Source organism: Citrus sinensis, chromosome 6 (assembly GCF_022201045.2).
Source record: "Citrus sinensis cultivar Valencia sweet orange chromosome 6, DVS_A1.0, whole genome shotgun sequence".
Taxonomy (NCBI): domain Eukaryota; kingdom Viridiplantae; phylum Streptophyta; class Magnoliopsida; order Sapindales; family Rutaceae; genus Citrus; species Citrus sinensis.
Genome location: NC_068561.1, coordinates 18,033,760 through 18,049,074, shown reverse-complemented (window position 1 = coordinate 18,049,074; position 15,315 = coordinate 18,033,760). Strand labels below are relative to the sequence as shown.

Sequence of the window (15,315 nt, the reverse complement as noted above, 5' to 3'; positions counted from 1 at the left end):
AAAAATTTTGAACAGCGGACAGAGGCGAAAGCGACGTGCCAAAATTTCACAGGCTCCTCCTATCCGTTTGGCATCCAATTATCTGAATTGACACTGTTCCGTCGGCCGTTCCTTTAGTACGCGCCGTACGTCGAGGGCAGTCTCGGAATCTAAATTTTAACCCGACGCCGAGGAGGACCAATTAAATTCCTCTAAATGCACGGGGGTTTGCTTTACATTTTTGGGTCCTTGTAGGTGTTAGTCATATCCATATTAAATGTGGCCGTACTAAAAAATTTCAGTCCATATAAAAACTAATAAAATAACTTTAAAAAATGAATCAAATTTCCAAGTTTCATTTTTTTTAGTAGATTAAATTAGATTTAACAAAATTAAAGAAAAAAAGATTTAACAAACATCAAATCAATTAAAAAATAAGGGGGCAAAAGCGGCAGAGATTGATATACACATGGGTGTACATAGTATTGTATACATTAACAATAACATAACGTATAAAGGTGAGCAGGTGTGTGTGACAGGGCAAAGCCAAGAATTGAGGCACACCACTCATCCGGTCATCGTTCATTCAGTCGTTGTCTCCGATTATTTTGCTGTTTCTTTCCCCCCTTCCGTGCCGTTCCGTTGTCTGTCTGGAGGGCCCCCATTGTTCAATTTTCCTTTTCGTCAAGCACGAGACTGACTGAGTGAGAGAGAGATCTGATTATTATTATTACTTTTATCATCTGTTCGACTCTGATCCGTCGCTCTGCCACATCTCCATGATTTCGTTTTCAGTGCATTCATAGCCGTCTGATCTACACTCCTCCCTTTTAATCTTAATCCCGAGACGATAAGCTTTTATCATTGCCTCCTGCCTCTGCTTTTGAGGTGCGTCATCATTTCTCATTACTGCTGTGGTTTTTGGGACAATCAATCGCCTTTTGTGTTTTGTGTTTTGTGAATTATGAATTTTTATTTTGTTGATTCAGTTTAGGGTTATACAGACTCTGTCATTTTCTGATACGTTTTTGTTGCGCTGCTTCTCTGTGTGTGGTGTGTGTGTTTGTCTTGTGTGTTTTTCAGTTCTGGATTTGGGGGGGAAAAAATTCTGCTTTGCCATTAAAAGGGAAGCTTTTGATATCTTTCTGAGGGATTGAGGAGCATTTTCGTGAGGGTTTGTTGGAATTCAATTGCATGTTTGGATTAAGGGGGAGCGATGGTGCGTTGATTGATTTACTACAGAAGAAAAATGTGGTTTTTTTGGGTGAAAAGTTGTCGATTTTTGACAAATAGAGCCCAGATTTCTCTGGCTTGTTTAGTTTGGCCGGGAAAAGCAAACAATAGGGAATTGTTTGGTGTGACAAACCATTGCTTTTAGTGGGTGGCTTGGGTTTTTGCTTTAGCATTGGGGGCAAGTTATCAGTCCAATTCTCCAATGTGGGCATTGGAGAATAATTTATGAGCCGTGGGCAGCAGCCATTGCTGTCAGCCTCATCTGTGAGATATCGTTCTGATAATTTAGGCTATATTTGCTCCAATGCTTCGTCCTCTTCTTCCAATACTGATGACACCCTCAGCGATATTGACTTGAAGGACGAAGACATTGGCACCAACAACGATAACGAAACTGCTACTGTAGACCCACTTTTACCTAAGGAGATTTCATTGGCATGCCCTGTGAAGAAGTCGTTACACCTGGTTTCAATGGAGCTGGGTAATAGCAATATAACTTCAGCCACCTTTGAAATCTCCAAAGGTTCATCTCTAGGGCAGGAAAAGGCATGCAAATCGCAGAGAGTATGTCATAAAAGCACTCAGTTTGAAGATAATATGTGTCATGAAGAGAATCCCAGATCAATTTACATTAACCATCCGAGGAAAACAAATGACAAGTATGAGTTCACTGGGAATGAGATCCGAACTAGCAAATATACCCTGATCACCTTCTTGCCCAAGAATCTTTTCATTCAGTTCCATCGGGTAGCTTATTTATATTTCCTGGCTATTGCTGCTCTTAATCAGCTGCCCCCTCTCGCAGTCTTTGGGAGAACAGTGTCCCTTTTCCCCCTACTGTTTGTGCTCTTTGTCACCGCTATTAAAGATGGATATGAAGATTGGCGAAGACACAGATCAGATCGGAATGAGAACAACCGTGAGGCACTAGTACTTCAATCTGATCAATTTCACTTGAAAAAGTGGAAAAACATAAGGGCTGGCGAAGTTGTGAAGATCTGTTCTGATGACTCAATTCCATGTGACGTGGTGTTGCTGGGGACTAGTGATCCTAGTGGAATTGCTTACATTCAAACAATGAATTTGGACGGTGAGTCGAACTTGAAGACAAGGTATGCCAGGCAGGAAACAGCTTCTACGGTATTTGAAGGTTCTATTGTATCAGGGACTATCAAATGTGAGCAACCTAATAGGAACGTTTATGAGTTCACAGCCAATATGGAGTTCAATGGCCAAAAATTCCCCCTTAGCCAATCCAACATTGTTTTGCGTGGTTGTCAGCTGAAGAATACTGATTGGATAATTGGTGTTGTGGTATATGCTGGACAGGAGACAAAAGCAATGTTAAATAGTGCAGCATCACCATCCAAGCGAAGCAGACTGGAAAATTACATGAACAGAGAGACCCTATGGTTATCTATTTTCCTTCTGGTGATGTGTCTGGTTGTGGCACTTGGGATGGGTCTATGGCTTGTACGCTACAAAGACCGGCTTGATACTTTGCCTTATTACAGGAAATTATACTTCACCAATGGGAAGAATAACCATAAAAAATTTAAATATTATGGGATCCCTATGGAGACTTTTTTCTCTTTTTTGAGCTCTATTATAGTTTTTCAGATAATGATACCTATATCTCTGTACATTACCATGGAATTGGTTCGTTTAGGACAGTCATATTTCATGATCGAAGACAAGCATATGTACGACAGTAGCTCTGGCTCAAGGTTTCAGTGCCGAACATTGAGTATAAATGAGGATTTGGGTCAAATTCGCTATATATTTTCAGACAAAACGGGGACACTTACTGAGAACAAAATGGAATTTCAAAGAGCTAGTGTTTGCGGGAAGAATTATGGGAACTCCTTGCTATTGGCCCAACAGGTCTCTGCAGGTATGACAAAGTACCCATTTTATCATTTGATAGTTTTCCTTTCTTAATAACAGAGACCGTTTGACTGCATACTTGATTTAATTAAGGCCACCTTCTATTGTCTCATGTGCTGTAACTGATTGAGCGCAATCTTCTCATTTTATTACCATTTGTTAGCTAGAACCTTCAAATGGCTTGTGTATTTTATATCTTTTAAAAGATTAACATAATTTGCTGGAATTCAGAAACATTTAATAAATGAGGAAGCAAACAAGTTATTTGCAGCTGCAATTTTTGGCCGTCTGTGGGTTGACAGTGATGGGCTTGAAAATTTGTAAAGTTCCTACGGTTTATTTTGGCTTGTAATTGTGCATTGTTTCCTTTCAAATTAGGGGTCTCTGAGGTATTTGACAGTCTATAATGTGAAAATGGTGTCTTCTCAGGGACTGCTCATCTCTTAATTGCATTTAATCATTAAGAAAGTAAAAGTATTCTCCAATTGCTCTTGAAGAAATTTTTTTCTTAGTGTCTATATTAGATCTGCATTATTTTCTCAAGGTAATGCCTTTTGGAAAGAGAGAATATGAAAGCTGTCGCCAGTAATAGAATTCATTTTTTTTTGGGGGGGTTTTCTATCAATGAACTTAAATAATTTGATGATTCTATAAGATTTATTTAATGTGTTAGTATTTATCATGTGTAATTTCTCTCTTTTTTGATCTTTTGCTCTAACAGCTGCTGTTAGGAGATGGAAGCTTAAATCTGAAATTTCTGTTGACTCTAAACTCATGGAGTTGTTATCCAAAGACCTAGTTGGAGATGAAAGGATTGCCGCTCATGAATTTTTCCTTACACTGGCTGCTTGTAATACCGTGATCCCAATTCCTACTCCCAGTAGATCTTCCGGATGCACAAATGGATTACTTGAAAATGTGGAAGCCATTGACTATCAGGGTGAATCTCCTGATGAGCAAGCATTAGTTTCTGCAGCCTCTGCTTATGGATATACTCTGTTTGAGCGCACATCTGGACATATTGTGATTGACATTAATGGTGAAGGGCTAAGGTACACAGTTTCTCACTTTTTATGTTCTCTTTTCTTGTGTATGACTTTCATCAGCCACCTGTTCATCCCAAATTACTTACTGAAGTTGGGTATTTGAATCTTCTGGTGACACACTTTTTATATTGTCAAAATGGATGCTCCATATGCTAATCTAAAATGTTGCATGTAGGTTGGATGTACTGGGGTTGCATGAGTTTGATAGTGTTCGGAAAAGAATGTCTGTGGTTATCAGATTCCCTGACAATTCTGTGAAGGTGTTGGTTAAGGGAGCTGATAGTTCAATGTTCAACATATTAGCTAAAGATTCTAAGAGGAATGATCTTATAAGGCATATAACTCAGAGCCATCTTAGTGAATACTCATCTCAGGGCTTACGCACTCTTGTGGTTGCTTCACGGGATCTTGCAGATGAAGAACTCAAGCAGTGGCAACACAGGTATGAAGATGCAAGCACTTCTTTAGTTGACAGAGCTTCAAAACTTCGTCAGACAGCTGCTCTTATTGAATGTGACTTGACTTTACTTGGAGCTACTGGAATCGAGGACAAGCTACAAGACGGTGTACCAGAAGCCATCGAGGCCCTCCGGCAAGCAGGAATCAAGGTCTGGGTTCTGACTGGGGATAAACAAGACACAGCAATTTCAATTGCTCTCTCTTGCAAACTTCTGACCCCAGATATGCAGCAAATAATTATAAATGGAAATTCAGAGGAGGAGTGCAAAGATCTTTTGGCTGATGCAAAGGCCAGATATGGTGTGAAATCATCAAATACAACAAAATGTAACTCGAAGTTGAAAAGGAGTGCCGAAATTGAATATCTTGCGATATCCAATGATGCAAAGTTTTCTGATGTGCCACAAGGGCATGATGTGAAGGAAGTAGCAGCGATTGCATCATTAGCACTCATCATTGATGGGAATAGTTTGGTATACATTCTGGAGAAAGATTTAGAGTCAGATGTATGAACCTTTTTCTCCTACAGTCCTACTTCAGTGAAGTGCTTGTACTACATTTACTTATTTCTGCATAATGATTTGGTTAATTAGCTTCCTTGTACTTTGGATGTTTATAACTCTTGCTTAATATGATTGATTATTATTATTTTTTTGCAACAGCTTTTTGACCTTGCAACTTCCTGTCGGGTTGTGCTCTGCTGTCGTGTTGCACCATTGCAGAAGGCTGGAATTGTTGATCTAATCAAGAGCCGCACTGACGATATGACCCTGGCTATAGGTGATGGTGAGTTGTCTTTCTGATGGTTCTTTTGCTTTTGGGGAGGGGAGTGAGCTTCATCTTGGTTGGTTTGATCTGGCCACCTTGTAATAATTCAGTGCTTGGACATGGAACATATACTTATTACCTAGTTTCAATTTTATCAAATTATTCACATTGTGAGGATACAAATCAGTGTAAACACTAAATCACTCTTGGTAAGCTGTTCTTACTTTTATCTGACCAAATGATATTTTTGGTAGGGGCGAATGATGTTTCAATGATCCAAATGGCAGATGTTGGTGTTGGGATATGTGGTCAGGAAGGCCGTCAAGCAGTGATGGCATCAGACTTTGCAATGGGACAGTTCCGGTTTCTGAAAAGATTACTTCTGGTGCATGGCCACTGGAATTATCAGCGAATTGGATATTTAGTTCTATACAACTTCTACCGTAATGCAGTTTTTGTGTTGATGTTATTTTGGTATGCATGGCTCTCTTTTATGTCCGATCTAAATCTTATGCATCATAGTATGTGTTACATGTTTAGGTATTGCCTTTGGTGGGAGATATCGTTGATGTTTAGGCATTACTTATACAGATTTAAGAATTCTGAAAATGAAACTGTTATCAGTAATATGCAATACTTTCATTTGTATTCAGTGACAAATAAAGCAATATAAGTTGACCAGTATTTGAATTAAGTTCCTGTGTCGTAGAATCTGGTTTCCTGTTTCTTAAGTAGGAAAAAAAAGAAATGGATTCTAGTTTATGTTAATACTTTGGTACTTCTGGGCTATCTTGCCCTGGGGATTTGGATGGAATTAGTTCTTTGAATTATTTTTCCTGTTTCATAACTTGCGGGGGAAAAAAAAGTGGATTCTAGTTTATGTAATGCTCTGCTACTTTTGGCTATCATCAAATTGTCCTGCAGATCTGGACGGAATTAGTTGTTTTAATTTTTCCTTTTTCATGATCTGACTTGGCTTTTTATGTAACACATTTAATCCACAAATGTAGGTAGTAATTCAGTATTATGGAATTCCAAAAAGTGAAGTTATGTTCTCTTTGGATCACAAATGCTGCAACCCTTTAGGATTGCTGGTTTCATATTAACATGGTTTTACTTATTTTTGTAGGTACATACTATTCACAGGATTTTCAACAACTTCTGCATTAACAGATTGGAGTAGTGTATTTTATTCTCTTTTATATACATCTGTGCCCACTATTGTTGTTGGTATTGTCGACAAGGACTTAAGCCATAAGACACTAATGCAGTATCCAAAACTTTATGGTGCGGGGCATAGACAAGAAGCATACAATATGCAGCTCTTCTGGCTCACAATGTGTGACACACTGTGGCAGAGTCTTGTTCTCTTCTATATACCTTTATATGCCTACCAGAACAGCACAATTGATATTTGGAGCATGGGCAGTGTATGGACAATAGCAGTGGTCATCCTTGTTAACATACTCCTGGCAATGGACATTCAGCGTTGGGTATTTGTTACTCATGCTGCGGTATGGGGCTCGATAATTACTACGTATGCCTGCATGGTGGTGTTGGATTCTATTCCTGTATTTCCCAATTACTGGTTAGTTTGTTGCTTCTTAATGGGACATATTTTATTGCCTATCTCATTCTGGTTTTTATGTGATTAAGCAAACAAACTTTTTGCTTTTGGCAGGACAATCTACCATCTGGCTAAGTCACCTACCTACTGGCTCATCATTTTTCTTATTTTAATTGTTGCATTGCTCCCTCGTTTTCTTTTCAAAGTTGTACAGCAATATTTTTGGCCATCAGATATCCAGATAGCCAGAGAAGCTGAGGTACTAAGGAAAGGGTCCAATTATTTGGCGCCACAAGCAGATCAAGTTTCCAGATAGATTATGCTTACATGTTGTTCTTGATCCATTCTTAAGATGGCTTCCCATGTGTTTATCCATCATACGGCATTCTTACAGCATGTAGCTCTGAACTTTTATGGTAAGTTCTTCATTGTGTATACTTCTTTATGAAGTCAGCTGAAAATGATATGAGCATACCTTGTTCATTATTTTCTCAGGGCATGGATAATTATTTAACTGATTTAAATGTGTGAGAAGTGATCCAAAGGGATCCTGATCGTACATAGAATAGGTAAATGCCATTTATAGCGCAGGTCAACTATAAGTTTACTTATGTTTGACGATATTTCTGCAAGTTATTTTGTGTATATTAAGGATTTTACAGCTAGTCTTGTTACCCTTCATATGTATGTACCGTCAATCAAACAAATGTAATTCTGCTTGTTTCATTTTCATGAGAGGAATTTATTTGAAATGATATTAAATTTATGATTATTGCCAAATTCGTCATACTTGTGTTTTGGCAGAGATTTAATTACTGTTAGAATCAAAGGAGTCTAAGTATGTTTAGGCGAAATTTGTTATTGTTTGTGCTGCACTCTACTTCCCATGTTGATGGCACAACTCTTAATAGGGATTAACATGGAGCGCAAATTGTTTTAATACATAGAAATGTAAAGCTGGCGTCCTGTGGATGATCACGACTTAAAAAGTTTAGGTGACTTCAGAACACTGGATGAATAATTTAACAAAATCAACTATTCCAAATGATGTAATGGGAGATGCAGAGATATTTTTTCTTGCATGTCTAACTTAATCCATAGTGTTTCACATTTATTGTTGACTGCATATGGTGTAACTTTTAGTTTGTAGATGTTATCATGATATAAAATTAACATTATTTATTTCTTGCTTTAACATTTGAAGTTCTCTGTTATTTTACTGAACCCTCTTGATGTTTTGCGGTCTCTGTTTCTCAGGTGAGTTACACAGTTGATTTTGCACCAGTGTGCATTTGGTCAGAGAGGCCGAGCAAGCCAAGAAGAGTGATTTGGCGTGTAGAAATCAGCAGCTGATGATTCTAATGGGAAGGCAAAATGAGTGCGAAGTGCCGGCGAGGCAACTTGTTTCTTTAGCATATTTGTTGATTCTTTTAGAGTTTGGGTTGGCAAAATGTAGTAATGAGGTGATGATGGTCAGAGTGCGATCGTGATGTTAGGGGACTCTAATGGCTTGTGTAGAGAATGAAACGGTAAATGAAGAAAAATGGTGAGAATGTATTTAGTATATAGTAGTGTAAAGATCAGACCTTCACATTTTTACGCTTGAAAAATGCATTAAAAGAGTTGACATCAATGCGAGGATATTCAGTTCAATCTCAGTTAACTAGGCAATGTGCTACAATTAAATAAGTTTTGCCTTTCTGCTGTAGAGTGCTGCTGCTACGCCACTGCCATTGGTAGTGATTAATTACACCAATTGTTTAAACGTCAACAAATTAGACATTTCACCCCAAATGTAAACATAGATATTTTCGGAGAAGGGTCAGTTGTCAACTGTTCTCATCCACCTTTCCCTCATGATTCATGTGCAACCAAAACTTTTTATTATTCTGTAAATCAAGCCTCTCTTTGTTGTGTTGAATTCAAATTTCGAACTTGACATACCATTTAATATTACCCGTTGAGCCAATCAGTGCTTTTATGCATATGTCGTATACATAAAACACATGCATGCCAGACTGTCAAAAATTATAATAAATTAGAAGAAAGGTTTAAAAGAGTATCTAACATTGGCTTTTGGATCTATTATATGGCCAATACCACATTTGATCATTGGGAGTAATCATAATTAGGGAAAATATGTGGTGCAACTGTGGTACCGTGCCACAGTTGTATCCAGCCGTTGGATGTATGTGGACCCCCATCTATTCAAGTGCATCCAACGGCTAGATGCAACTGTGGCACGGTACCACAGTTGCACTGTAGCCGGACCATCATAATTGTTATATATATAATATTATAATAAAATCTAGATGTATTTATAATTAAAATTTCTAAATGTATTTACCTAGTCATTTTTATGTGAATAAAATTTTAAAAACAAAATAGAATTTAGAAGTGGATGAAAATTAATTTAGTTTATAAAATCTTTTAATTGAAAACAAGAGATCGAAAGTTAAAGCATCACTGAGTTGAGGGATAAAATTTTGTCGCGATTAAGTTTCTAATTATAGTAAACTATTAGATTAAGAAAGTGCATCTATTAGTATAATAACGTTGTAATAAATGGATATTTATTTATCCAAAGCTGAGTGAAGCAATGTTTTAGATCCTAATATCAGGGACCTGGGCACATGGGGCGTGTAACTCAATTGAGTCAACAGCTCTACTGTTGTCGTTTTGTTCTAATTTCCAAATTACCCCTCAAGCATTCCGCTTCCAGCAGCAGCAGTAATAGGGTTATTATCGTCTTTTGAGAATCCGGGTCTGAAAGGATAAGAAGAAATCTGGTAGTGTACGAGATAATCAAACAACTTGGAAATTTTTTAACAAGTATGGGGCCCATCCATTCCAGAAGCTGACGCAACGCCATGACGTAACGCTATTGCCTCACACCCCCTCCGTCACGCAAAACTCTTTCCCACGCGCTATCATGAAAGTAAAGTGCAACGCACGGTGCCACCTAGCATTTTTCTCGGTTAGAAAGTTAGAATATTCCTCGCGAACGGTAAATGCGCGTGGGATTAGTAACTTCTTTGATTGTGGAATTTTCCTTGTTAGCTTCCTGTATAATTAGCTGCTGGAATCATGCTTCTCACATATTTAAAAGCAAGCATTTGCCTTTTCTCTTTTGCTACTCCTACTTGGAAAAAAAGGGGGAAAAAAATCATAATGAAAATGGAGGCCGGTCAGGCCACATCTTCATCTTCTTGGCTAGAGAATTCATCAGATCGAAGAAGGGCCATAGAAGAGCTTATCAAAGGCCAAGAAATGGCACTCCAGCTTCGAAATCTCATTCACAAGTCCACAAAAAGTGGAGAAGGGTCAAAAGCGATGATCATCAACCAAGATCTCGTGGCAAATATACTGAGCTCATTTACAAACTCTCTTTCAATATTGAAAAATGGTGACTCTGATGAAGCGTCCCAAGTTCAAGAACATACCCAATTGAGCTCTCCTTGCTGGGAGGCTTATTTGAAGACGGAGGATTCAGGTGAAAGCAGCAAGAGCTCAACCGTTAAAGACCGGAGAGGATGCTACAAGAGAAGGTAATAATAATGTATAAGCCTTTTTATTTATTTCTATGTTTTTCTTATATGATTTCAATCACTGACAAAAGAAAAGGGCAATTTAGTAAGTTTAGCATGAAAAAAAAGTTAACTTCTGTTTGTTATTTTTTATGGGTGGTATTTTGCGTGTTCATTTTCTAGTGACAGTATTTTCTAGTGACGGTATCTAATTATCTATGCTTTTGAGTTACAGTTATGCCCCTTACCTTGTGCTGATGTAATGGAATTCTTTTGAAGTTAAATTTGCAATTTTATTGATTGCAGAAAGTGTGCGGAGTCATGGACAGAACATAGCTCTACTCTGACAGATGATGGCCATGCATGGAGGAAATATGGGCAAAAAGTGATTCTCAATGCCAGATTTCCAAGGTATAACAATTTTCAATAATGAAAGCTCACAAATTAAGATAACTTAATAGTATGTTCATTAAATTAACTTTATAAAATACACATTCAGGAGAGTTAGATAACCTAATTGGTGTTGATTTTCTTGTGTGCAGGAATTACTTCAGGTGCACTCATAAATTTGATCAAGGCTGCCAAGCAAGTAAGCAGGTTCAAAGGATTCAAGAGGAACCTCCACTACACAGAACAACATATTATGGCCGCCACACTTGCAAAAGTTTGATCAAGTCCTCTCAACTGATGCTAGATTCTACTACTAGTGATCAGTGTCCAATGATCAGCTTTGGTAGTGCCCACATCACCGAAAAAGATTTTAACCCATTTTTATCATCATTCCCATCAATAAAGCAGGAGTCAAATAAGGATGATCAGGGACCTTTAAGCGATATGACTCACAACCAATCATCATCATCTGATGAATATCTTGTGTCACATGACTTCCCAGCATTTGAATCAAATGAACACATGAAAGTACTTTCTTCTGATCATGGGGATGTGATTTCTGGAGTCAACTCATCATGCACTGCTTCTGCTCACAGCTTGGACTTGGCGGTGGATATGTCTGTTAACTTTGATGATGTTTTGGAGTTTAATTTTTGATGCTTAGTTGATTACTGCTACCGCTAGTCCTTTGCAGCTTTCATGTATAAACAGATGTGTTTGCTCTTAGCTAGTTTCTCAATATAATGTTAGTTTCTGCAACCCCTTTAGGCAAAATATGAATTAAGATTTAAGCTTCTTTTTTTTTTTAAATTCTTTTCCAATTAGTGTGTGCATAATTTTGCAATTGATCACAACAAGAGAGACGTCGATGCTTCAATGAGGAAACTCTTTAGTGATGCGTACAATAGGTAATTATAGACAGAGAAGTAATTATAAACATTTGTTGAACAGAGATTTATTAATTATAGACAGAGAAGTAACCCAGAATTAAAAGAAAATGAAAAAGAAGTAGAAATTAATATGGCAATAATATAGACCTAATTAGAAATAGAGATAAAATTATAGACCTAATATTTAATGATCCCAAAAAAAATATTTAAATGAACAATTACTTGAAGAATTATGTGGTAATGATAAATTAACAGATGATAATATAGACAGAGTCAATAAAAAATTTAGATTTTAAAGATGATAACGATCACATGTCCTCTCAAAGAAAAATTTGAATGTGGTGATAACACTTCGAAAAGAAATGTATGACAGGCATTTTGCAAAAGTAAAATGGTCCGATATTGAAAGATATTTTGAGTCTTATTACATGCCCTTTTTTTCTTCTTCAAATTATATCATGAAATTAATTTCCAAAATCCAGACAATCTGGGGATAAGGTTTTGAAACAGGTAAGTGGGGTGACGGATAAAGAAGCTTCTTGCTATGTAAATAATCTCTCTAAGACAAGACAACAGTTTGAATTAGAATAGGAGATTTTGCTTAACAATATTTAGAGCCACAAACAATGGATGTATATATCTTTGCCGAATCAGCGGATAACCATTTACATGATTAAGATTTGCTTTTGGTTCAATGGGGACCAAAACGAGTAGACCCATCACCGAAATCACAATAAATTAGCCAAAGCTCACCGTCGCACTTAATTCGCTAAGCTACGTATACGAAGGGGATTGGACCAGCAATCTTTGTCTCTTGCCTTGGGGGGGGGGGGGGGGGGGGGGGGGAAAAGACTCGAAGATGAATCTTTTTTTTTTTTAATTAAACACTTAATCCTTATCTACGTTGTTGAAAGATCAATTAACCATGAGTACAAAAACACACATGCTTATAAGCTAATTAAGTAATCGTACACTTTGCTTCTAGCCTTTTATAATCATTAATTTGAATCTTCTTCCGGAGATAGGTAAATAGGATAAAAACCTAAATAGCAGAATATTATAAAATTTTAAAACAGAGCAATGTGTAACTATCTATCGTTCCATTTATAAATTCTAAATTATTAAAAAAAAAAAAAAACTTAACCGATATATATATAAAAAAAAAAAAATTGTGATCATTATAGTGTACGAAGTTTTGTAAGACGTAGATGAGAGAGGCCCAGGCAAACATATTTATCCAAAACAAAAATTGGGTGATGAAAAAGATGTTGATTCATGCATGTAACCGTGTTCGTGGGGCAAAGGCTATAATTAATTGGGAACGCCTAAGTTACAATCAATGTACCTTACGTTCTTTGTCTTTTTCTTTTTGGCAAATATCATATGAGCCCTCCTAATTCTTTTTATTTTCAATGTTTACAGCTGTGGATGTATTTGTCTTCTTCCATCCCTCCTATCGATTTTTTTATTTTCTCTAAAGTTTTATTTATTTCTTTAAACATTATTAAATGATTATCAAATTCATACAAATCTATAAATTCAGAATAAACTTCTGGTCCTAAATTTATTAATCCTAGTCTTGAATTGTAGGTTTATTGCATGTAATTTAATTATATAATTAAATTAAAGAGAAATTATATAAAAAATATAAAAAATATACATGACAGACTTCAAAATTAACATGCAATAGCTTTCAGAATTACCGTTAAAATCATTCCTAAGAATTAATTCTGATTATTCTTCCATCCCTCCTATCGATTTTTTTATTTTCTCTAAAGTTTTATTTATTTCTTTAAACATTATTAAATGATTATCAAATTCATACAAATCTATAAATTCAGAATAAACTTCTGGTCCTAAATTTATTAATCCTAGTCTTGAATTGTAGGTTTATTGCATGTAATTTAATTATATAATTAAATTAAAGAGAAATTATATAAAAAATATAAAAAATATACATGACAGACTTCAAAATTAACATGCAATAGCTTTCAGAATTACCGTTAAAATCATTCCTAAGAATTAATTCTGATTAAAGGTCATTATCAACATATACTCTGATTAATTCTGATTAATAGATACCATTTGATATTTTAATTTACCATTTTAATTCAATTAATGTAGTTTTCATAAAATTCAAGGGTGCCAATAGATATTTCACTTCTTGAATGTATGTTGCGTTACACGTAACCTAGGTTTGGCCATTTGATAATCGTATGTTATTATTTAAAAAAATAAAAAGAACATTGGAAAGAATGAAAAATAGATGTATAATTGATAAAAGAAGGTAAATACATCCATAAACATAAAGAATACAAGGACTCGTGTGAAATTCGCCAGAAGAAAAAAGACAAAAAACGTAAGTTACGCTTAACGTAACTTAGAGGCGCCCTAATTATAAAGAGAAAAATCACCAAACGAATCCACCAAGGATCTAAAATTGAGACGACCCCACGTCACATGGAAACAACAATGTCATTTCGTGCATGACTGATGGATGCCGGCCCACTGATAGAGAGATACACAAGACAATGAAGGAACAATTTCACGGCACCCACAGGCTGCATCCAAGCACTATCCCCATCCCATTTTAGTTCACCAATCCACCCTTTTAACAGTTACGTTTCCCCTGTGGAATTTTGGCCGCCGTGAAACGCGACAGCAGAGAAGGCATTCACGTATTCACATTTCCTTTTTCAAGATTCAATCCTCGTGGTCGCCCGCTCACACTGTGGCCCCATTTTCCTTTTGCTAAACGACAAGTTGGGTCCTTCAAATCTGTCCAATTTGGGGCTCCACATTGGGCCAATCATAGGGAGCACATGTCATGTTCACACTCCACCTCTAGGAAAGCCAGCCCCCCCCTGTGAGGACCATTCTTTTTGCTTCGAAAATATTTGTACAAGGAAACTTGCACATGAAGTGTCCATTCGTCTTCATTTTCAGGCCGAGGAAAGCATTAGTTACATAACAATCAATGCATTTTTTGGTTTTTGGTATTGTCTTTATTCATTGGCACCTTAATTGATTTCATGTAATTAGGTGGCGGTTGTGTTGCGGCCCCTCATTTGAATTTATAAAAATCGAAACACGAGTGCTCCCTTTTGGTTGTCAATTGGTAGTTAATCATGGGTTTCAGCAATCTTCTTGGCTATATCTGCTGTAGTTCTTATGTTACATCGTACGCCAAGTTGTTGAGCTGAGGCTAACAACATTAAATTGTGTGCATTCTTAACTAGCTCGGGCGTGTTTGGTGGTAGTATTAAAGTGTAAGATTGTGCAGTTTTTTTCCCCAGTCTTAGAAGTATGGCCATGCTAGGATTTGATAACATCATTAATTTACTGTAATCGGAGCCACCATTTAATCCGCAATTACACCAAAAACTTATCCCATGTGCCTCACAAGATAAGTTACTCGGTGCTATTTTGTTAAATTAAATTATAGATTATTTAGTCATTCGAATAATTGATGATTAAAAAGTAAAATTTTTTATCTATTAGAATTATAATTGAAAATTAAATACTATGACCACTACGAAAAATACTTTAAAAAAAATGCAAAATCATAA

General features: G+C 36.5%; 2 protein-coding genes across 2 annotated transcripts; both read left to right on the top strand.

Moving 5' to 3' along the window:
- Nucleotides 1-465: 465 nt before the first annotated feature.
- LOC102630859 (phospholipid-transporting ATPase 1-like) lies at nucleotides 466-8,597 on the top strand. The gene is made up of 9 exons (XM_006481141.4): nucleotides 466-867; nucleotides 1,063-3,106; nucleotides 3,821-4,151; nucleotides 4,321-5,110; nucleotides 5,267-5,390; nucleotides 5,627-5,846; nucleotides 6,502-6,960; nucleotides 7,054-7,355; nucleotides 8,197-8,597. The coding sequence occupies exons 2-8, from the start codon at nucleotides 1,438-1,440 to the stop codon at nucleotides 7,253-7,255; spliced, it is 3,795 nt and encodes a 1,264-aa protein (XP_006481204.1). The 5' UTR covers nucleotides 466-867; nucleotides 1,063-1,437; the 3' UTR covers nucleotides 7,256-7,355; nucleotides 8,197-8,597.
- A 1,434-nt stretch (nucleotides 8,598-10,031) lies between these two features.
- On the top strand, nucleotides 10,032-11,666 carry LOC102630555 (probable WRKY transcription factor 70). The gene is made up of 3 exons (XM_006481140.4): nucleotides 10,032-10,487; nucleotides 10,773-10,877; nucleotides 11,009-11,666. Exons 1-3 carry the CDS (start codon nucleotides 10,111-10,113, stop codon nucleotides 11,511-11,513), a joined length of 987 nt encoding a protein of 328 aa, XP_006481203.1. The 5' UTR covers nucleotides 10,032-10,110; the 3' UTR covers nucleotides 11,514-11,666.
- Nucleotides 11,667-15,315: the final 3,649 nt, after the last annotated feature.

Coding starts and splice junctions, on each gene's coding strand:
- LOC102630555 (XM_006481140.4), top strand. CDS start 10,111: ATGAAAATGGAGGCCGGTCAGGCCACATCTTCATCTTCTTGGCTAGAG. Junction 10,488..10,772: donor AGAGGATGCTACAAGAGAAG/GTAATAATAATG, acceptor TATTGATTGCAG/AAAGTGTGCGGAGTCATGGA. Junction 10,878..11,008: donor CTCAATGCCAGATTTCCAAG/GTATAACAATTT, acceptor TCTTGTGTGCAG/GAATTACTTCAGGTGCACTC.
- LOC102630859 (XM_006481141.4), top strand. CDS start 1,438: ATGAGCCGTGGGCAGCAGCCATTGCTGTCAGCCTCATCTGTGAGATAT. Junction 3,107..3,820: donor GGCCCAACAGGTCTCTGCAG/GTATGACAAAGT, acceptor TTGCTCTAACAG/CTGCTGTTAGGAGATGGAAG. Junction 5,847..6,501: donor TTTGTGTTGATGTTATTTTG/GTATGCATGGCT, acceptor TTATTTTTGTAG/GTACATACTATTCACAGGAT.